Source organism: Amphiprion ocellaris, chromosome 11, assembly GCF_022539595.1.
Source record: "Amphiprion ocellaris isolate individual 3 ecotype Okinawa chromosome 11, ASM2253959v1, whole genome shotgun sequence".
Classification (NCBI taxonomy): Eukaryota; Metazoa; Chordata; class Actinopteri; family Pomacentridae; genus Amphiprion; species Amphiprion ocellaris.
The window spans coordinates 28,513,160-28,535,467 of NC_072776.1; the positions used below are offsets into that span (position 1 = coordinate 28,513,160).

Sequence of the window (22,308 nt, forward strand, 5' to 3'; positions counted from 1 at the left end):
CTCAGTCACACTGACAGCTAAAAAACTATTTGTAGAAGATGGAGTTGCATCCTAACTTTCCCTTCATTCTCTTTGACTTACTCTCCTGCTTCTTCCACTTCTCTGTCCCTCATTTTTTCCAACTATATAATTATTTCTTAGTCAATTAAATCCATATGAAGCCTGGCTTAGATCAAAGCCTCCATTTGCCCCATAGTACAGGGTTCCCCACCCACAAACTGCAAGACAGAGGCGCGTTCAAAAATAGAAACTTAAAGAGCACATCGACATATTTGAAATCCACACACACACACACACACACACACACAGATGCTCATAAACACATAGAGTTATACACTTACTGTACACACAACCCCCTGAGTGCAGACACAGCAGGATGTCTGTGGTCCATCCTGGGAGTCATGTGCCGGTGGGTGGAGCTGACCCCTCCAGCACAGAGACTATACGCTATAATTGGCTTTAATACATTGTGGGTGAGTTGGAGGAATGTGTGTTGGTATGTGTGTGTTTGAAGGAAAGCAACAGCATGAGGGAAAAGAAGCCCGATGATGTGTGCTCGTACGCCTTTATATCCATATAATAGCACAGAGAGTGTGTTTGTGCGCCAAATGTGTGCGTTTGGAACTTAACCCACCATAATTACAGATGTTGGGCCAAATAAGTACACGTCTGCTGAGTGTGCCTGTGTTTAACCTCTGGAAATAGCTAGATCTTTTAATATTTTGCTTCTATATTAAGTGTTTTTAAAAAGATTACCATATGTCAGAGGCTTATGGAAATATGTCATTCGAAGAAAGAGTCTAACTTTAAGGGGATCCCAATACATTCCTTGTGGGATGCCTTGAACTTCTGAAGCCACTCAAAAAAAGTTAGTTCATCCATATTGAACAGAGCAAAAATGAGCATATAATCAATTGATTAGCCACTGGATAGAAAATGAAACATTTTTGTTGTAACAAATCTGAGTTTTTAGCAGAAGAAAACACATGATTTGGGGACATCATGTTTGGGAAACTAATATAGCACACTGTTCTGGGTTATTCCTGCAGGTCTCCAACTCATTTCAAAGTGAAGGCTCAAGTCCGAGTTTGTGAGATGTGGACGGCGAACTGTATGGATGAAGTGTGTGAAGGAAGCACAAACCTAGAGAGGAGCTTCGTTATGGGATGGCCCACCTGCAACTATGTGGCCACCTTCAGGTAAACACTCACATTCACACACGATACAGCCTAAGTTTCACACTTTGAAAAAGAGTTTGAAAGGTATGTTGCTTTTTAAAAATCACCATCATTTTACCATCGGAGCCAGAAAACATGAAAACAGGAAACAAAATTATTGGATATTCAGCTTTCCCATGATCCTTAAACTCACCATGTGTCACTTTCAATTTTGTTCTGAAAACAAACAAAATCTAAGACTAAAATTGTGATATTTCATTGAAAATCACTATATTGTTACATGTCTCATGTAAGAAAAAAAGAATCTAAAAATAACCATTTTTTCTCTTTAACCAAATTTAAAACAACAACAAAAAAATGAACAAAAATCTGCTCTCCTTAGTACAACTATGAAGCTATTGATGACTCATCTGCAACCAACAGTCAAGTGACAAAACTTCAGAGACTTTTCTGCCAAACTGGACTGAACTGCAGGCAGTGTTTACACAGAACAGATAGGAGACAATAATGTTAACAAACAAATATGTAACTGTTAAATTCTCTATAGTATATGACCTTTAAACTCATCATGTTTCACTTTCAATATTGTTGGGAAAACAAACCAAATCTTATCTTAAAATATTTTGAAAATCAATTTATCAATACACAGCTCATGTATAAATTCACCAAAAATAAATAGTTTGCTCTATCTAGATTCTGTAAAAACTAAAGAAATCTGCACTCCTTGGTGAAACTGTGAAGCTATTATGGACTCCGCTGCAACCCACAGTCATGTGACAAAAATTCAAGAACTTTTTTGCTAAGCTGGATTGAACTGCAAGCATTGTTTACACAGAGCAGATAGGAAACAAGAATGCAAACAAACAAAACATGTAAGCCAGTAGATTTTCTCTCTGTGTGTTTTGTTTCTTTAGAGATGTAGGACTTTATATTGCAGTGAAAAATGAGCCCACAGTGACAGGAAAAAAAAAAAAAGAAAAAATGCCCCTGCACTACTTTGGGCTCAGAAGGTTAATTTGAGCGATTTAATGCACGTTAAATATCCTCTTATATAACTTCACTCAGTGCCTCTACATGCGTTGTCTGACAATTATTCATGGCCAACCCACTAAACATATTTCTAAAATGCCTCTCTCAGTCACTCGAGTATATTTCTGAAAGAGTACATTCTGTTCTGAGGTGCAGATGTACATTATAGACTAAAAACTGAGCACGCAGCCACAGAATCCATAAACCCTTAAGCGCGAAGGCAGTTCCCACTTGTAAAGCCGCTCAGCCGAACCTCAGTAAAACCTAGAGGAGATAACCACAGACACACAGCAGGCACGAACATGCAACACACACACACAGATGCGTCCATACCGTACAAGCTGTGCTGTATATTTGCACCTGCTTTAATGACATGCACACATTTATACTGATTGACACACACCCATTATATTTTCCAAAAGGAATCCAGCTGTAGCTCCGGGTGAAGTCTGCGGTTTTATCTGGCGGGAGTTGCATAACAGAGCAAAACAGGCTAATGCTTTTCTTCTGATTATCACTTTCTTTGCTTCATTTTTAGCTCCGAAGAGCACAAGGATAAGTGGTTGGCGCTCGTCAACAGGTAATGTGTTGGTTACACTTCCCACTTCTTTGTATGCAAAAGTTTATTTTTAGCTTGTAGTTCATCTTGCAAATCAAAATTTACCTTTTGGGATGAAAATGATTGCATGCAGATTAGATTAAAATAAAATTTAGGTGTAAATAAATAGAAAATAATGACTCTGACAGCAATTATGGGATGAATTTATAAGTTCTTAGCCACTATGTTGAGTATAGCAACATGCATGACAGTGCTTTAAAGTTTGGCATTACCTCCAGCTCCAATGTTTCTTCTTTCACAATGCTTGACCAGCTAAACGATTTTAACTTATACTGAAATGTTTTTCATATTTCAACATTAACCTCCGTCCTTTGTTTCCCTACTTACACACTTAGCCGGATAAATGAGGGAAAAGAGAAGGATGACCCCAAGACTATCCCTCTGAAGATATTTGCCAAGGATATTGGAAATTGTGCTTATGTAAGATTCTCTTCTTTTTTCCCCCTCTGTGAATTTAAATTGCTTCTCTCAGCACAAAAAATTAGTCATTCGGATAATTACTAACATCACTAGCAGTACTTAAATTTATGTAACATGCGAAAAACTACCCATTTTCATAACATTTTCCCAAAATGTTTCCACCAGGCCAAGACACTCGCGGTCAGCAACACTGACAGCACCACTGACGTCATCCGCATGGCTCTACTGCAGTTTGGCATATCAGTAAGTAACCAAAGGCTGCTGTTGATGCTCAATTTAATATGTAATGACCATACGGTGATGTGATCTGAAAGAAGGCCAATTGGAAATTGGAAATGTAGCATTTAAAATTGCATTTACGGTAATATTGTGGATAAAAATGGCTAAAGTGAAGCATAGCATTTGGAATCTTGACTTCAAAAGGGTTTTTTTTTTTTTTGCACCAGAGACATGCATTTAGGAAGGTGCATGGACAGTTGAAATGCAAAAAAGAAGCTGAAAATGTAAAATAAACTTGAACAACCTCCTTTTCTCTGTCTAGGGTTGCGTTAAAGACCACCGGTTATGGGTGAGCTCCAGTAAGGACGACCCTCCGTACCCTCTCATTGGTGAGTCCTTACAGTCATGCAACTATACGTGATCTGCAGAGTCTGGAATGGGACATACAAATACTAGAAACTTTAGGAACCATTATGGTTTCATATGGTGGAATAGAGGAAAACAAAATGTTGTGTTGAGATATAGGAGTTTGCAGGCTTGTTGATTGAGCTTCACTTAGAAGATTATGGTGCTGTTGTGTGTTTTTTACACTTTACTGGGTCAAATAGAGTCAATAGAGAGAAGCAGAACAGAGTATTTTAGATATTGCTGTGTGTGTGTTAAGCTTGAAAATGCTTTCGGTTTAACAAAATGTGCTTATTCACTTTGTTGCGTAGAGCTACAAACTCCCAGAATGCAAGAACATAAAGCCTTCTTGCTAAAACAGAATCATAAAAAAAGTGTTTAAAATACTTTTTCAATATGCTCCTATGAAACCTCAACAAGAGTGTGAGTTAAGATTTAGGTTCAGTTCCAGACATCGTGTTCACGAATGTGCGTGCTTGCAATTAAATCTGTCATAAATTCATTCAAATTAAGCAAAAAAAAACCTCCTGTGTGACGCTCCCACGATGAATATTTTGAATAACCAGGCAGTGTCAATGCAATGAATACCCACAGTGGGGCTTCACTTCTGTGCAAGCATCATCAAAAACTCTGCATCTGGGAGCGTTTTCAGAGCAGTTAGTTGTTTTTTGTTGCGGTGGTATTTCTGTGCCACAGTCTTTTGTTGTTTAGTTCACACTGGATTCCTGACATCCCAATTCAGTATTTGTGATTCACTGTTGCTCCAACTCATTTTTATCGTGCTTTGGCTTCGCGTCACATGCGTAGACGGCACATACCAGCCGCTGCACCTCTGACCTACGCACTCCGACCTTTCTTCCCTCAGGCCACGAGTTTCCCTTCAGCATTAAGATGAGCCACATTCGGGATGGTGGGAGTAACGGTGGAGGACTGGGAGCAGGAGGAGTGATAGGAAGGGATCCGCTCAGTCCTACAGACTGTCCAGAGGTTCGGCTGCTGGATCAGTGTCTCCCTCCGGACACCCAGTGCCAGTTTATCCTCAAACCCAACAAGATTGTCCCTGGACACACTCAACTTATAGGTAAGCTTCAAATAACTGCGAGGTAACTGCCCGAAAAGGGTTCAAAACAAAGACATTCTCTAATATGAGTGACAGGAGAAGACACAAGCATGGCATTTTGCTATTTTCATTCTTTTAACATTAATATTTCCCCTGATGAAGACTTATTCTGTTGTTTTTTGGGCCAAGTTTGGACAAAATACATTTATTTATGGGTAAATTGCAGCATCAGTGTGTATTCCATAAACCCAAGTAGTATAATAACAGACAATTAAGTGTAAAAGTGGTAAAAACAAGATAATGAAATACAAGTAGTAAACTATGGGTTGTGAAAAAGAGCTTTGAGCAATATCAGTGGCTTTTCATCAACATGACAGATGCGGTTTGATGCTTTTACTGACTCAGCTGCAACCAACCGTCATGTGACGAAAATTCAGGAACTTTTTTTCTAAACTGGGTTGAACTGCAGGCAGTGTTCACACAAAGCAGATAGGAAACAGGGATGGAAACAATGAAAATCTAGGTAGTGAAATACTAATAGTTCATAGAGTCACCATTTTTTTTTCCCTAATATTGCTAACACCTGTGGGTTCTTGGAATATATATATATAGTATGTTGATTTTTTTCAGCGTTTTTATGCTGTTTCTGTAGAGGTTCAATGTGTGTTCCATAAACCCAAGTAGTATAACAACACACAATTAGGTGTCAAAGTGGTAAAAAACAAGACATTTATTCAGGAATATTCATGAAATACATGTAGTAAACTATGTGTTGTGAAAATAAGCTGTGAGCAATATCATTTTTTTTTTTCATCAACATGACAGTTGCGGTTTCTAAGTACATGGTTGGTCAGTGTCAGGAATCCATCCATAAATCTAATTATCTGTGAAACCACAGGAAGAAATATGAGGATGCAGAAGTATTCATGCAGTACAGAGAGTGCTTCCTGGAATTTGTTTCACTTACATAAACCATTTAGACCCTCGCAGGCTTACAGTCAGTCGTGAGGATGAATCAATAGGTGAAGGAGAAGAAAAGGAGTCAGTGAGAATGGTGGGAAAGGAGATCTGAACGGATGAGGGGTTACAGCAGGGGTTAAGACAGACACAGTATCAAAATAAGAAAAACATCAGACAGACAAAGAGGAAGAAACCCCAGAAGGGACGGAAGAGTGTGAGAATAGGAAGATGGAAAGTGAAAAGAGATGACACAGCTATTGAGTAAGTCTGGAGGCCAGTGGAGGTGAAGGAAAAAGAAACAACCGACTGCGGCCGATACAGAAAGAGGAATTTACCGAGGGAGAGACCGAAAAGGGGACCTCAGGAGCGAGAAGTGAGGAGGAGGAGAAAGAAAAACAAGATGACGGTGGACAGGAGTGAGGGCTAACTGTGGATACAGAGGCCGGGATGGAAAAAAGGAGCAGATGAGGTTTAGAGGAAAACAAGCCGAGAAGAAAAAGTGTGTGTTTTCCAGTCAAGGAGGCTCCAGTTTGCCAACCACAAGTTTCACCACAGATTCCTTTGCTTCAAGCATAACAGCTTCTTACAGAATCCCTCCTTACCAGCCCTGCCACCGTAGAGGCCTAATTGCTGATACCAAACCCGAAAACTAATGAATTTATTTTTGAATTTATATTTATATTTATTGGGTGGTAACCATGGCAGAAGCCCCTTTTCAGTCATTTATTCCTAAACAATCCTACAATCAGTTCAACTTTGGATGTTAAAAACCAATTGGTGAATGTTAGAAAAAACTCCAGTGGCCTTTCCTTCACGTTTTCCAAATTGCAACTTGTCCTATATGTCCGATTTGTGTTAATTCATGGCTTTTTAGCAACGATTGTCAATTCATATTGGTAACCATGGTGGTTTCAAAGGAACCAAAAACTGCCAAGAAAATTCTCTAACATGACCTGCTACACTCACAAACACAAATTTACCTCCACTGTTTCATCCCTTGCCAGTCTTTAATATATGACAGATGTTGGCAAACTCTGAAACATTTTAGCTGGTACCAGAAAAATATAAAGGTCAACACTAGACCTGCTCACAATCCATAATCATGCCAAAAATTCAAAGCAAAGACAGTAGCGTGCACTCAAATGTAGCAGGAAGTCTTGTTCATACCTACAGAATTAGCCAAAATACTAACTTGTAAACTCCTGGCAGGGGCTAAACGTCCGCTCGTCAAAGCTTTTCACAACCACCACTAGCCTCATCCTTAACAGAAATATATCGACCAGAACAGGTGCATCATCCTTTGGAATGACAGCACTGCAGTCTTCATTCATTAAAGGTCTCATATGGGGATGTCCAAACCAAGATTCTTGCCCATGATTCCATCTGGAACATTTAATATTTAGTTTCTGCCAATACCTGATATAATTTTCCTTGATTATACACACTTCAAGTGTTGTAGATTATACTGTAGCAACAAGAGGAGGTAAGCATTTCGGCTTTGGCAAGCAGAGAGCATTGTGAGGGTTTAGCTAGTAAGGGGGCACCATGACAAAATCTGTTGTGGCGTTTAATGACCTCCAACCAGCACACACAGGTTCAATCACATCAGGAACAATTAGGCTAGAGTTTTCCTTTTCTTCTTTTTGTGCCATGTATCATGTATTCATAAGTTAATGCAGCAATATTAGTAAAGGATGAATATCCAATGTACTCAAATTAGATTATAAATTAGTTATCACTTAATGATGCTCCATTTATGAAGAAAATGTGTCAGACACCAAAGCAAAGGTTCAAGCTTAAATCTGTGTTGATACTGATCAGTTATAAATTGCCCTAATCGGCCCATCCATTGTCTCATACTATAATATCTTTAAAAAGTTAATGCTTGCATGTTCAAAGAATGTATATTTGAAGTTTCAACCTACAATTTTTGCACATTTACTACGCCTATAACAATAACTGCTCTTAGCTCTGTTTGAAATGAACTGCAAACCAGCTCATTCAGAGAATTTATGATCTTTGGAGATGTGAAAGAAACGGTAGATCTTAGGTCTTTTCTCATACTTTGTGAGTTTGTATAGACTGGGGACACATAATCAAATTCATAAACAATGAAAAAATAGATTTGTCATAATTTGGTACCTTCAAGTTTTGTTGATCTGGAAGAACTGAGAGTTGGTATATTGTGTTACAATGATCTTGACTTGATGTAGAAGTAGGTTTCCAACTTTGATGTCAATCCAAAATTGGGTCTCTATCTAAAATATATTTTATAAAATGTTTCAGTGACGTTGTCTGATGTGGTTTAGGTTAAAACAACTTCTTGATTATGATTAGAGAAAGACAGTTGCTTTGGTTGAGTTGCAGTCTGAAAGTTAATCACTGGTCGATCTAAACTTCTCCCTGGAGTCGTGTTTTATTACCCGTGAAGAGAAAAACTCCATCTAGCACCTGTTTTATAACACCTAGCAGAAGATTACAGTAAGATGACAGATGTTGCCCACCCAGTCGATAAGTAGTCTGTCTCTGATATCTCATTCCCCCCCGGCTGCCGCTCTAAAACTACTCCCTGCCTACAGAGCGGTAATGATGTAACACCTGATTTACAGCGAGGTTGTGTTTTTGTTTTTTCGACGTTGGTGAGGCCTGCTGAGAAGTGCCAGAGCAGGATAGTATTTCTGTTAGCACTGAACTTTGTTCCAGGGTGTATTTGGGCATGACGCCACTGCAGATTGTTAAATAATGAATTCTATCTGAGGTATGCCATGTATTTTTGTGGGGCCTTTTGGAGCCTCCGGGTCCTCCACCCTCCAAAAGAATCTTTCGTTTGTTAGGAGAGTCCCACCCTTGGATACAAATCACAACCGCGCAATAACATAAATGTTATCATTTCAAGATTGTCGGCAGTTCAAAGTTGCTACAGCTACATTTCACTACAGCGGCCCTTTAAAAGACTTACTGCCGTATTTGCCGTATTTACCAGTTTATAGACGTCACCGATTGCTCAGAAAGGCAGCAAGTAATGATCATTTTCATTGTCAGTTTATCCACTTGGTATTGTTCTGATCTTAATCAAGATTATTTTTTAATCAATTAATCATTTATGCTAATTAGAAGCTCCAAGGTCAAAATCAGAAGGTATTTTTATGACAGAAACTGAGAGAATAAGCAAATCATCACATTTCAGACTCTGAAGTCGTTAAATTCTTAGCAGTCAATTACCTTAATTATTCACCAATTATCAAAATAGACGTCAGCCAAGTTTAATTTTGTCCGTCAATTGGTCAATTAATTGACTAATCTTTTGCAGCACAATTCCATAACAGGAAGTCACCCTGCAAGCGTGTTTTCAAAGTTAGTTGCTTATTTTCAGTGTCCCACAAAAGCAAGTTCTTGATCTCATTTGGTTTCTATCATTTTGCATTGATATTAGATGAAAGATGTTTGTTGTACATTCCTATGAAAAGACACGCAGTATGCGGCTTCGTATTGCAGGAGCATGCCGAGCTGTTATGTCACGTCGACGGGGTGAAGACAGACATGCAGACATGCAGTCAAACAACACAGGTACACATGGTGACTGTGCAGCACTAAGAAAACACCGTCACAACCTTCAGAGACACAAACAAGGCCTCATATGTTCTTCCAGACACATGCATGGACACACAGAGACGCCTACATATGCACATAAACCACAAATTAAATGTTGTTCTGAAGCATGAACACACGTCGGCATACATTCCCCTCAAGCGCTCACTCACTGGGTCTTTCTTGCTCTGTCTTCCTGTGGAAATATCCCTAATGAAACTTTAGTAAGGTGGGATTATTTTGACGATATGTAGCGGACAGACCAGATTATGATTTTAACTGCTATGTGCATGATTAAAAAAAAGCATCTGAAACCTTTATGGCTGTTAAATAAGTCACAACAAAAACAGATGATAAATAAATATTGCAGAAGTGTTACTGAGGCTGCACTTTTGCAATCCGCTTTGTTTTGCTGGAGGTGCATTATATAACGGAGCGTGATGTGGTCAATTCAACATGTATTTCTCAACCGGCAGTAGCCAGATTATATCGGAAACCGCCGCTCACCTCTTCCTCTTCCTCTTTTTTCTCCCCGCTCAGAGCCTGGTCAGCAGAAGTCCTTCAAGAGAAAGAGGTCTCTGATCAACTGGCCTTTCTGGAGAGGCTCCAGCACACAGCTGGACGGCCTGCCGCTGTCCCCGTCCATGCTGGCCCCCCCTCCGGGACGCCTGTTCGGTCGACCCCTGAGCTCCGTCTGCCCTCCGGACGGCGGCCTACCCAAGCCTGTCATGGTGAGCCGTGTGGGGGTGGTGTCGGCCAGCAGGAGGGGTCAGGACCCCAACTGGAGGGGTCACAGAATTGAGTTTGACTGTGGGATGTGGTGGTATTTTTAGAAAGCAATTTTCTTGAAGCCTTTCTCTAATATAGAGCCATCACTACTACTGGGTTACTCTTCTGTGAATTAATGACATTCATCACCTGCTCATATTAGACTGTAATGAATATTACAGATAAATGCTTCAACTTCCGAACTATAAAAATAAAGGCATTAATGGGCACCATGAGATTACTAGAGGAAAATAAAAACCCATCTGTTGAATAAGAAATCAAGATTGTGCCGCTAAAATAAACCAAAACATTAGATTTTTCGATCTTGCCAAGTACAATGTTTGACAGCTTCATTTTCCAGTTTCATTAATTTGCTCCAGGAGTCACAATATTTATCAAATCACATAGTTTTACAGGTTTATTCCAACTAATCCACATAAAAGAAATCATTAAATTACTCTCCCTTTTCAAGAAGGAGAAAGTAATTCAGGCAGGCACTAATGGAAATCTGGTCTTAGAAGACGATGAATTAAAAAGAAACTAAACAAATGCACAGTAACATTCTCTGAGCTTCAAATCCTCAGTTCCAGTCAGAATAATGACTAAAGCCACATTTTGAGTGATTTTCTGTCAGGAAAATTAATCAAAATTCAGTCCATATTCATAATATTTTATCACGATCATTGGTGGTGTGAGACATTATAATATTTTCTGCCATCAGCAGCTGTTTCCAAGCTAATTTCTCAGAGCTTAAAGTCCTCAGTTCCATTCCAAATATTGATAAAAAAGAACATTTGAAGTGATTTTCTGTAGTTAAATTTCTGTTTCCCTGCTCGCTCAAGGACATGCTGGTGTTTCTGTACCTGGAGGGTCCGTACACTCGAGGCGTCTTCAGGCGGTCGGCTGGAGCCAAGGCCTGCCGGGAGCTTCGAGACAGACTGGACAGCGGAACAGAAGACCCAGAGATCTCACACCAGTCTGTGTTCGTCATCGCTGCCGTCCTCAAGGTAAAACACGGAACCGCCACATGGACGTCTCGTGCGTTTGAACCCAGACAACAGAAAAGCAGGCGCTACTGATGTGTGTCCAAAGTCATCTAAGTCCAGACGGGATAATCTGTCTGTGCACAGCCAGGCAGGCGGCCAGTCGCACACACAAGGTGCAGCATTGTTCAGGATCCAGGCCAAACAGCCGCTGCACAGTCCAGGGAGCTGCTCAGGTGTTTTCCTTTCACAGAGATGATTCATCCCCATGTTTGTTGTGCTTCACCTGTTGGCTGCACAGTGGACAGGGGATCACCTGGGACATAAACTGGGCTCTTGTTGATCTCTTTGGACCATGAACCACCTGAACCCCAAAACCACTGGGTTTTACAGGCCAGAAGTTGTACTAATATAAAGAATAAATGGATCTATAAGTGTGAAGTGCCATTCTGTTGGGAAAATTAAGTTTCAGCCTAAAATCCTGAAAAATCCTGCAAACACACACACACACAAAATCCTGTGCTCCTTAGTGCAACATAATGAATCAGCTTTGACCAGCAGTCAGCAGAACTGGGCTGAACTGCAGGCAGTGTTTACACAGACAGAGAGGAAGTATGGAAAGAAATGTAATACCTATAATATGTACAGCTACCATTTTTTGTAAAACAAATGACCGATGAAATATAGCTTTAGTGTTTTTCATTTTTATGGTTTGTGGCATATAGTTTTGTTACGGTGTGCAGAAGACGTTTGTGAGTTCTCTCTACTTCTAGTCATCGTTGTTTTGTTTCCATAGAGGTGCAGAACTTTATATTGCAGTGAAAAATGAGCAACAGTGAGTAGAAATGTAACAGGAGCAAAAACATGCCCAGAAAAACAGTGACTGAATAGTACAGGTACAAATACAGTGATATGAATGGATTCATTAATGATGAATCTTGGCCTTTATTCTCTCATTTATAATGAGAAGACAGTGTGGATGTCGAAATTCATTTATTTATTATGTGAAAAGTCTCATATAGGATGCACTCTAAATCTGTATCTTTGCAAATTTTGACTTTCCATTTTGTCTCTTTATATCCTTGTGACAGTGTGATATTTTACTTTTTGACCTTGGTAAACAGGTCAAAAAGTTTCTGTTTCTGTTAACTCCTATGTATTGGATGATATAATTTCTGTAGCACTGATTGAATGATTTATTTAATATCTATAAAGCTAAAATGTTGAGTGAAATAAGTGTGAAATGACCCAACAGTGAAACAATGTGCAGACATAACTTTGTATATTGGGAAGTGACCTTGTTTTTGCATTTTATAGACTGAAAGAGGAACTCGGATCTGAAATATTGAGGTCAAGATTTCGAGAAAGAAACAGGCAGATCTAAACACTAAAGTAAAAAAATAAAAGTCAACAAATTCCAATGGTGAACTGAAAACTGAAAAACCATTACAGATACATAAAAAAAATTGATACAGCAAGTTTAAGCTTGTCTTATTCTAAGAGCTCAACTAATTAATAATGTTTTATTCATGCAGGATTTCCTGAGAAACATCCCGGGCAGCGTCCTGTGTGTGGATCTGTATGAGCAGTGGATGGATGTGATGGAGGCTGAAGCAGGGGAGGAGAGGATGCTGAGTGTCCAGAGGTAAGAACTTCAAAATCTAAAATCTGTGACATTTAAAGCCAAAATCCGACTGCTAATTCTAGCTGTCACTGTCCTACAAGCAAACACACAGACACCACAAATCATCCAGATGTTTGTTACACATTTGGGTGACAAATTAAAGGAAAGGCTTGGATGAATGAGCGTTCTGGTGCCTTGTGGTGTGCCGACACCTTACACTCTGTCGGCTTTTCCATTAATTACACTCTGTTTATGTCTAGAGAGAGAACGAAAGACAGAGAGCGATCATTACTTCAGCTGCAGGAGCAACAAACAAACTGAATTCCTCTTGCTTAGGAAAATAAAAAACAAATATCAGTTTGTGGAAGAATTCTTGCCGTGCCTGAAATCAGCCACCAACCTGGCAACACAAACATTTAGTGAAAACAGGGAGCCGGTATTTTATGACGTGTTTTATGTGTTGCTGTCGTCTCCTCTAATTGTTCTTGCTTTCTGTCGCAGGTTGCTGCACCTTCTGCCGGCCGAGAATCTGCTTCTGCTCCGTCACGTCGTCGCCGTGCTGCACTGCATCCAAGGAAACGCCCACGACAACCAGATGAACGCCTTCAACCTATCCGTTTGCATTGCTCCCAGCATGCTTTGGGCTCCGGCGCCGAGCAGCCCAGAGATAGAGGGGGAGGCCACGAAAAAGGTGAGACAAAGCATTTTGGCTAGTAAAGCTCTCTGATGTGGCAAAACAGGTGAACAGAGATGCTGGGAAATATGCTTTTTCTTTTTCTTGCAAAGAACAGAAACTAATTCTAAATGTTATGGATTGATACGGGGAAAAAAAAAATTCTTGAACAAAAACCAGGTCACAGCTCACTTGCTGATCTGGTAGATCAGCTTCACCTGAACTGAACTACTCAGCACCATGAGCTGACTTTCTGTGGGAATTCAAGTGTCTGAATGTGAGAATCAAGTTATTCTTTGCTTTTCTTTTTCCAAACAACCCCAAACAAAACTCGTCATAATTTTCAGTTTTTGTGTCCTCTTGATAGATTCAGTGGATGGTAGTTAGGACAAATCTTACCCTTTGGAAAACTGTTTTGATTTTTAACCCCATTTTGAGTGTGTTAATTTGTTAGTTTCCCCATTTATGACCTTAGATATCTTGTGTTGTGTTCTGGGGGGAGAAAACATAACAAGGCAAAAAGCAAAATATTTTTAGCATGTAGAGCCACAAATTATTCCCCCAATATTGGAAACACCTGTGCTCTGATTCCTTTTGTTTTGTTTTTTACATTTCTGAAAAACACATAATCAAGATCAAAGAAATTCAGCTTTAATTTTTGTCTTTTTAAATTTTTTTTAAAAGATTGTTTATGGCATTACCAAGAAAACAACTTCAACTTAACTGGAAAACCTCCCATATTGATTTTTATGCCACATTTTGAATCCTAGGAGCTTCAGTACAAGCTGCAGCCTTGTGCTTCAGGTGTAGCCAGTAAAAAGATGCATTTCATTGTGCATGTGCTCAATTTATCTGAAGCACAATGGTAAAAAACATCTCTACATGAATATTTCTAAACTTCACTTATTTAATTCTATGTGTCTTGTCATTGTCAGGATTTTGCCTGTTTATGACCGAGAAATATTCTTAGGCACAACTTGTAAAACCACAAATTTCTACTTTTCCACTTTGATTAAACAAACAAAGTGGAAATGAGTGAGCTTTAGAGCTTCTTCAGATTTAGTTACCTTCAGACAGAAACAGGTTCCCTTGTTTTGACATTGTTTCCTGTCTTTATGCTCTAATCCATCCGTTTGCTGGCTCCAGCTTAGTGTATAGACATCAAGAGTGGTATTGATCTCATCCTCTAGCTCTTGGCAACAGAGCAAGCGAGTGTATTTCTCAAAATGTCAAAGTGAACACGACAGATGTGTGTGTAGGTTCATGTGAGCCTTGCTGAGACAGCGTCGGAACTCTGAGGAATTTAACATTTCAGTGGAGTAATAGAAGCAAACTAGACTGTGTGTGGTGATGTGTTGCATGTGTGAGCAGACAGACTGACCTGAGTTTGACTGGCAGCTTGTGCCGACATACAGGACGTGTTCACTTGTAGTCTCCACGGTTTGTCAGCAGACAGAAGGTTTCCCTGTGGGTGCGAGCGCTGACCTCGAAGCAGCAGCCGACCCACTAACACACTCAGTCGCATTCACTTGTCCTCGCTGACAGTTACTCATAAGCTCAGATCACAACAGGCTCAGTGTGAATCGCTGAGCTTAGAGGAAGAGTTGACGGGAAAGAGGGAAGCTTCCTAGTTTACTGCAGGCTTATGTAGAAAACATAAATGTATAGTTTTGAAACTGTTAAAGGGTTAATGCTCCAAAATTACACTACCTACATTTTTAATGTTTCCATACTTGTAGCCTATTTGCTCTATGTAAACACTGCCTGCCTTCTTTGTGACTGTTGGTTGCCACCGAGATTACTAATACTTTCACAGTTGCGCCAACAAGTGCAGAGATTTTTGCTTTTTACAGAATCCGATTAGAGTAAATGATTAGTTTTTTGGCAAATTTGTAAATGGCATGGATTTTAAGCTTTGATTTGGCATTGATGAGTAGTTAAAGGACTGTCGGTAAGGGGAAAATTGGATTCTTCCTGGTTTTTAAAGTTTGTGGTTCTGATAAATGGTGAAATTTTTGAAGAGAATGAATCATAAAAAAACTATTCTTTGAATATTTATTTTACAAAAACTTGCACACAAACATTTTTGAAGTGCCCCATGTGCTACCGGTGTTGGAACAAAGGTAACTCTAAATACAATCGATATTTTACTATTCACATTTTTAAGTTGTTTCCATACTTTCCTCCTGCTCCACTCTGTAGACACTGCCTGCAGTTCAACCGAACAACTCCTTGAGATTTTGTCAATTGACTGCCAGTTGCAGTGACTATTGGCTTCTCATTTGTATGTAGAATTTTTTTGTTTTTTGTAGAATCTGATGAATGAAAACGGTTTATTTTTGGCTATTTTTTAAATAAGAGAAGAGCAGAATAAGAGTAGAGTAATTTTAATGAAATATCACAATTTTAAGCTTAGATTTGGTTAATTTTCCTGTCGTAACTGCCTCTTACACAAGATTAATTCAAGGACTGTTAAAAAGTTGATAATCCATAGATTTTTTCTGTTTTTACAATTTTTGACTCTGATAAATGGTGTCATTTTTCTGACTTTTTAAAAAAATATCGTCCATTTTAATCCCACTTTTTCAGGTTTTTCGGGGTTCGGAGGGTGAAGTGAGTTTGCAATGATCCTCTTGTAGAAAATAAATTTCTATGAATTTTTACTTTTTGGTGAATCTAAAGTTAAGTGAGCAGTGAAGCAATGCTACTCACTGTTTCTCAGTCGTATCTTTGCGAGCCAGCAGTAGCAGCAGCCAGAAGCCACAGTGGAAGCCCCCATCGGCCCCCGGAGCCCATCATGGACTCACTGACAAATCAAGCACACAAAGCTTTATGATTTGTGGTGTGTTTGGAAAGTTACAGTTATTGAGTTACACGCAGTCTCAGTGGGTGGTTGGTTTGCTTATCTTTACAAATGTGTGTGTGCGCGTGTGTGTGTGTATGTGTGTGCGTATCTTAAAGTGGTTGAGGTTCATTGAGAAAACATGCAAAGAATTTCCGACAGAATCCTGAGGCCAAGTGTGTGTTTTCTGGAAAACTGTCGCTGAAACACCCCTTTCACACACACTGTACATACATACATACACCCACACACACACTCACACAACACACACACACTTGCCAGCACAACTACCCAAATATCTGTTTCACAAATACTCCCCTGATAACACACTCCCCCTTTACATACTGCGTGTTTGTGTGTTCATTCTGAGCACAGTCTGCCTTTTTCTGGGAAAAAAATCTCAAAAATAACAAAGTGAGATTTCGACATTTCCCATCTTGCGGTCGGAGCCAGGGGCCAATTTAAACCAGTGTGGGCCCCTGACTGTGTAATGGCTAAATTCCAGCCTTGTCTGGAGACACATAAACGCTCAGTTCTTATCCAATCCGGTTTATTCTCTATGTCCCTCTCTCCTTCATGCAGTATGTAATTTAGATGTTTCTGGCTGAAAATAGCTGTTTAGGAGGTAAATGCAGCTTTTGTGTAACTTAACATGGAGCCAGAGAGACAAATCATTCAAAGCTGTTTTTCTCTCAAGCTTGGAAATGTGGACAAAATTCTGACTTTTCAGTGACTTTTCTACATTACAATAAGGGACAGTGCAGAAAAATGATGCTCATATTTGTAATACTCAGAAATAAGATAAACCTTTATAAATACCTAAATAAATTTTTGTGCCAGATAGTGCAGATATATGACCAAAATGACATTAAATGAGAAATGCAGTGTTTAAAGGTAGAAAAGCAATACGATATAAGTATGATACAATACTGAAATAAAATCAGTAAACTAAAATAAAGCTAGAATTGTCTCTTTATTTTGCAACAATCTGGCCAAACACTAAAGGCCAGTCTGAGATTTAGTCTTGTCTGGCTTTTTCTGCTCTTGGTTTCTCCATCATTGTCCTCTTTAGTGTTCATGCTCAGAATACGGGCTAGCATCTTCTTAAAGCTAACTGAAGTGATTTGTGAAGTAAATTGAACCAGTTCACCCAAGTTACGTGAGCAAAATTCTGAGTTTGGGATGCGGGCAATAAATAAAAGAGGAGTCCTTCACCACTATACAAGCCTGCGCACCATCAAAATGATGTTGAACCTTTTATTTTAAGGTAAAAGTGCTGCACAGTGTTGCTTTAAGGCACGTCCACACCCTCGCATACGTGCAGATCTGCTTCACGTCCTGCAGTGCTGTATGCTCAGCTGGCATGCACGCAGCAGACAGATATTTTATGAGTGATATATAGCATTCAGTTCATTCATTTCCTGTTATTCTGAATTGGCGAAAGAGTCTAAGATAACATCCTAAAAGAAGAGGCTGCTGTGAATGGGCTGCTGATGGATGGATGGATGGGTGAGATTGTCCTGGATGCCCACAGGCTCCCTACAGTGGTGCTTTGTATCACGTAGCAGCTTAAAGTGAGTGACAGCCAGGAATGCTGAATAAGAGATTGAAGGAAGATAAATGAAAGAGAGAGTCGGACATGACAGGTCAGAGGAGTAGACGGGGAAGTAGGAAGGAAAACATAGAAGGAGAGGAACTAATCAATGAAGTGAAAACTGTAGAAAAAAAGAAAAAATGGGCTTGAGTGGGACACATAGTGAGTTGTGCCATAAACGTGTAATTTCTCCTTTAATTAGATGTTTCAATCAAAAAACACAGACTTTTTATTCACATTCTGGAGAATATGGAATTGTGAAGGTTAATGGTCTACATATGGACTTAAGGAAATTAGTGTATATTTTTAGCTTTTTTAGCTGTTTTTTTTTATGTATTAGCTGCTGTTATAACCCATAGCAACCCGTAGTATAAATAAAGCAGGCATAATATTGGAGTTTCATGACTTTTATTGTTAAAAGTCCAGAATTTAAAATTTTTTTGACAATACATTTCTGCTGAATGTGCCACAAGAGTTAACTTAATGTGGTTGGTGCCAACAAAAAATGGCTTTTCACTTTAATTTTAATAATAAACTTGCCTTTAAAGTCATTTTCTAGTGCGACTGGAACAACTGTCCTCAGCAGGAGAACCAGTGTTTCAACAATAATGTGACACAGCTTCTAGTCCTACGACCATCTGATTTACATAGAAATATATACATATACAGATAAAAATGCAGGCAGACACCAGTTCTAAGTAACGTAGATGTTGAAAACATCATCATCTACCCAAATTAGACTGAGATGCATTTGAGATGTTTGATTTAGAGACATGTGATTGTGGCTTTTTGTCAGTATTATTATACGCTGATACTTTCCAAGTCATTTTTGCCAATTACAGATGCTGATACCAAAGTATCCACATATTGTTCCTTCTAATTGAAGAAGACATTAATAGTGTATTAAAATAATATGTTAATGTGTGTGTTCTTATAGTGATGGCCCACTGGAAGGTGTCGACATGGAATACAATGATACATAGATTTACACATTCACTGGGCAAAAAAGAAAACTTGTGTGCAATATTTATTTTTCTGCAAGATTTTGAATCCTAGGACCGTATACTTATCAGGTGTCATTTGCTTATTAATGTTAATTTTGCCGATCATCATGCATCCCTAGTTTCACCTTTACATCTCTAAATGTGCAGAGTATGGATTTTGTACACAATTGACTGATTAATTTTGCTATTTGCACCCCTGATTGCGTCATGTTTTGTAACGATCAAGTCTTATTTACCAAATTGCATGTAGAACAGGTAACGTGCTGTTGTGCAGGATAAGACAGTGAAATTTCGCTCCGCAGAGAGACAGCACACGAACGAATGCTTCTGTGGTTTTTCCAGTGGTGAAGGAAAGCAGAAGCTGCAGTAAGGTGTGCATATACAACAACAGCCTCAGCAGCTTTTAATCTAGCAGCTGTCTTTGTTGGCGCCTGCCATGTTGGAGGCAATGAGGACAGACAGGTGTGCATTTGTACTTTCTTGTTGAATAAGTATTAGCGAACTGTCCCTGCAGGATAGAAAGCAGAGCCGAGAATTAGTCACAAACCAAGTCAAGTGTGGCCTGTGTGCTTTCATGCAGCAGTGGTTAACACATGAGGAGAGTTAGTGCACATGCAGAGGAGCAAAAGGAGGGATTAACTGTTCCTGACTGCTTGAATGAAACTTCTGCAGAGCTCATCCTCATAGAAATGTGTACAAATGGATCATAAGTGGTAGTTTTGATTGCCATGAAGTCAAGTATCAGGTTGACTTTACTGGGAACAAATTGAAATAGTCTGTCCACGCTGTCAGATTTCTCAAAAGCTGTGTTTAAGAGTGCCGCCTGATTGCGCTCTGTTTACACAGACAGACTCTTCTTCTGAGAACCAACTTGTTAAAAGCGTATGGGCAGCGTTCAGACACGCGAGCAGACAACATCTGGCCCACAAACAAACACGGAGTGTGTTTATCTCCGCTGTGTTTCCATAGTGTCAGAGAGGCTCATCGACGGTCGAGGAAAAACAACTCGTTCATAAACAGGATGGGCAGGATTTTTAGTGGAAATTAAAACAGTCAGAGAGACTCCAACATTTCTGAGCCGCTCTGGTGTTCGCTGACTATTTGTGTCATAAGACGTCACATGTGTTTTAGTACATTCCGTCTGTTTAGTTTTAAGAGTCGGCGGTTTGAGCCAAGTGATGTGATTTGTTTGAGGCAGATTCCAACTGGGTTGATACTGTCGGTATGTTTTAACCTTCATCTGATTTTAAACAGGTCAAGTTGGGCTTCTTCAGATATAGGAACATAGGTAACTTTAGGTATTTCCTTCCAAATATGACAAATACGCTGATATACGTTTTCCTAGGAGGCATAAAAATCATTGTAAAAACTCCCACGTTGGTGGTTCCCAGAGGTTTTCATTCAATAAGCACGTGAGCAGCTGATAATTGAAGCTAATACGTGACGTCATCCATGATTATCAAGACATTTTCCAGGACTGGGATGACAGAGTTGATGTTTTCTCAGTCACTGCGGAATGCAAATACTCTTGCAGGGACTTCTTGGAAAGTTGATATCAGCACAAACAAATGAACACAAGCATTTCTCGAGACGATAATATGAAACGCCAACAAATACAGCTCTTGTCAGCTGTTTGAAACCCATGTCACAAAGTTTTTTGGGTCATGATTTTGCAAAATGAAGTGGGCAGCAACTACAGTTCAGGAACGCACTGGTTTCAGCACATCAAAGTGTGAACAGAATGATTTCTGTTCATTCTTTTATTTACTTAAGAAAAAACATGATTGTGTTTGCATTAGAATAAAAGAATGGACCTTAAATGAAGAGCTGAAGGTGATTTGGTGTTGTTAGTGTTGCTTTCTGGATAAATACCAAAAAGGAATATTTTGCTGCTTGCACTAGTCTGTTCTTTGTCTCATCAGAAATACTGTTTACTATATTCTAAAGCAAAAGAATGAACCGATCTAAGACTAATTATCCTGTCCAGTTTGAGAAACTCAAGAAAATCAGGATAAAATACAGACTTCACACTAGAATTTAATCAGTGGGACAAACTTCTGGTATCATGCAGGTTCATTTATAGGCCAAGATTATTTCAGAAATATAAAATCAGAGAAGTGATAAAAGAAAAAGCAGCATCTTGAGAAACTGGTCAATATTTCATATTGATGTTAGTATGATATGATCCTAATGGTATGAATGAAGAATACAATCCATTATTTGTAGCTTTCAGACATTAATTGTTTTGTTCTGTGTTTTCCAAGTACGTAAAAATCTCTTTTATGAGGTTGCAGATATTGGAAAAGTTTTCCTTTCTTTCCAGTGAAATACTTCAGACTTTAGTTGTCTGACTGTAAAATCTAGTAAATATTGGGATGCCTATAATAAATTTTGACATATTAAAGATAGATGGTTGATCTACTGAATGGATTCCACAGTTTTTCAGTGTTGCACTTTTTGTTTGTGTGGGTTTTTTTTAATATATTTTTGATTGGTTAAAGCTGTTTTATCTGAATTTGAATATAAAAGTGTGTGTGGATAGGTACATATATTTTTTGTTAATAGATGTATGATTTAAACATCTTTTAAGCTGGATTTATTTCGGCTCTTTTTGTTGGATTTCATGGCTTGTGCAGTTGTGGATCCACAAGTGGCCTGTTTTCCATAATATTCCATAGTTTCTAACTTCTGTCTTGTTCCAATGCCTGGTGATTATTGATTATTGGTGCAGCACTCATCACATTAAAGAGGCTCACCTGCATGAAAATTGTTTAGGGATTTCTTAATATTAGCATGAGCCACCTGTGTCATTATACATAAACATAAAACATGCTACATATAGGTTTTTGTGAGTTTATTCTGCAAGTTCAAATGACACTAAATTGCTGCTGAAACTTGGCTGCTTCCCTGAAAAACTGCTTTAATTTTAAATGAAACGTTGCATGAAAACACAGCTTTATCCGACTGTGTAACAATGAATACAAATTGTCAGCATGTGCAGCACAACAGTGTAGATATAATGGAAAGAATAATGGCTACATGATGTAACCGGGTGGTGTTTTGTGTCTGCAGGTGTGTGAGTTGGTTCGCTTCCTCATTGAGAACTGCAGCAGCGTCCTGGGAGACGTCGCCTCGCTGTTCAGAGCCTTCAGCCAGAAGAGCAGCAGCAGCGACCACGGATCAGGTAAGAACTGAGAGTCAGCAGAACAGAGCAGAATAGATGGAAATGTTTTACAGTTGAAGGCCAAGTCTGTGGACTGAATTCCTCGCCAGGATTCCCAAATTCTGTTCCATTTCCATTAAAACCGCTAAAATGGCATGCACCGTCTCCATCACATCATT

At 39.2% G+C, this 22,308-nt stretch overlaps 1 protein-coding gene across 1 annotated transcript in view; it reads left to right on the plus strand.

Moving 5' to 3' along the window:
• arhgap20 (Rho GTPase activating protein 20) overlaps positions 1-22,308 on the plus strand; it is a 40,419-nt gene that overhangs the window by 13,377 nt on the left and 4,734 nt on the right. The window contains exons 4-14 of the mRNA XM_023289919.3: positions 1,050-1,199; positions 2,746-2,787; positions 3,162-3,246; positions 3,412-3,489; positions 3,788-3,854; positions 4,736-4,951; positions 10,019-10,209; positions 11,089-11,253; positions 12,765-12,874; positions 13,355-13,544; positions 22,039-22,150. Of these exons, the coding sequence (XP_023145687.2) occupies positions 1,050-1,199; positions 2,746-2,787; positions 3,162-3,246; positions 3,412-3,489; positions 3,788-3,854; positions 4,736-4,951; positions 10,019-10,209; positions 11,089-11,253; positions 12,765-12,874; positions 13,355-13,544; positions 22,039-22,150 (1,406 nt within the window). The remainder of the gene's footprint in view (positions 1-1,049; positions 1,200-2,745; positions 2,788-3,161; positions 3,247-3,411; positions 3,490-3,787; positions 3,855-4,735; positions 4,952-10,018; positions 10,210-11,088; positions 11,254-12,764; positions 12,875-13,354; positions 13,545-22,038; positions 22,151-22,308) is intronic.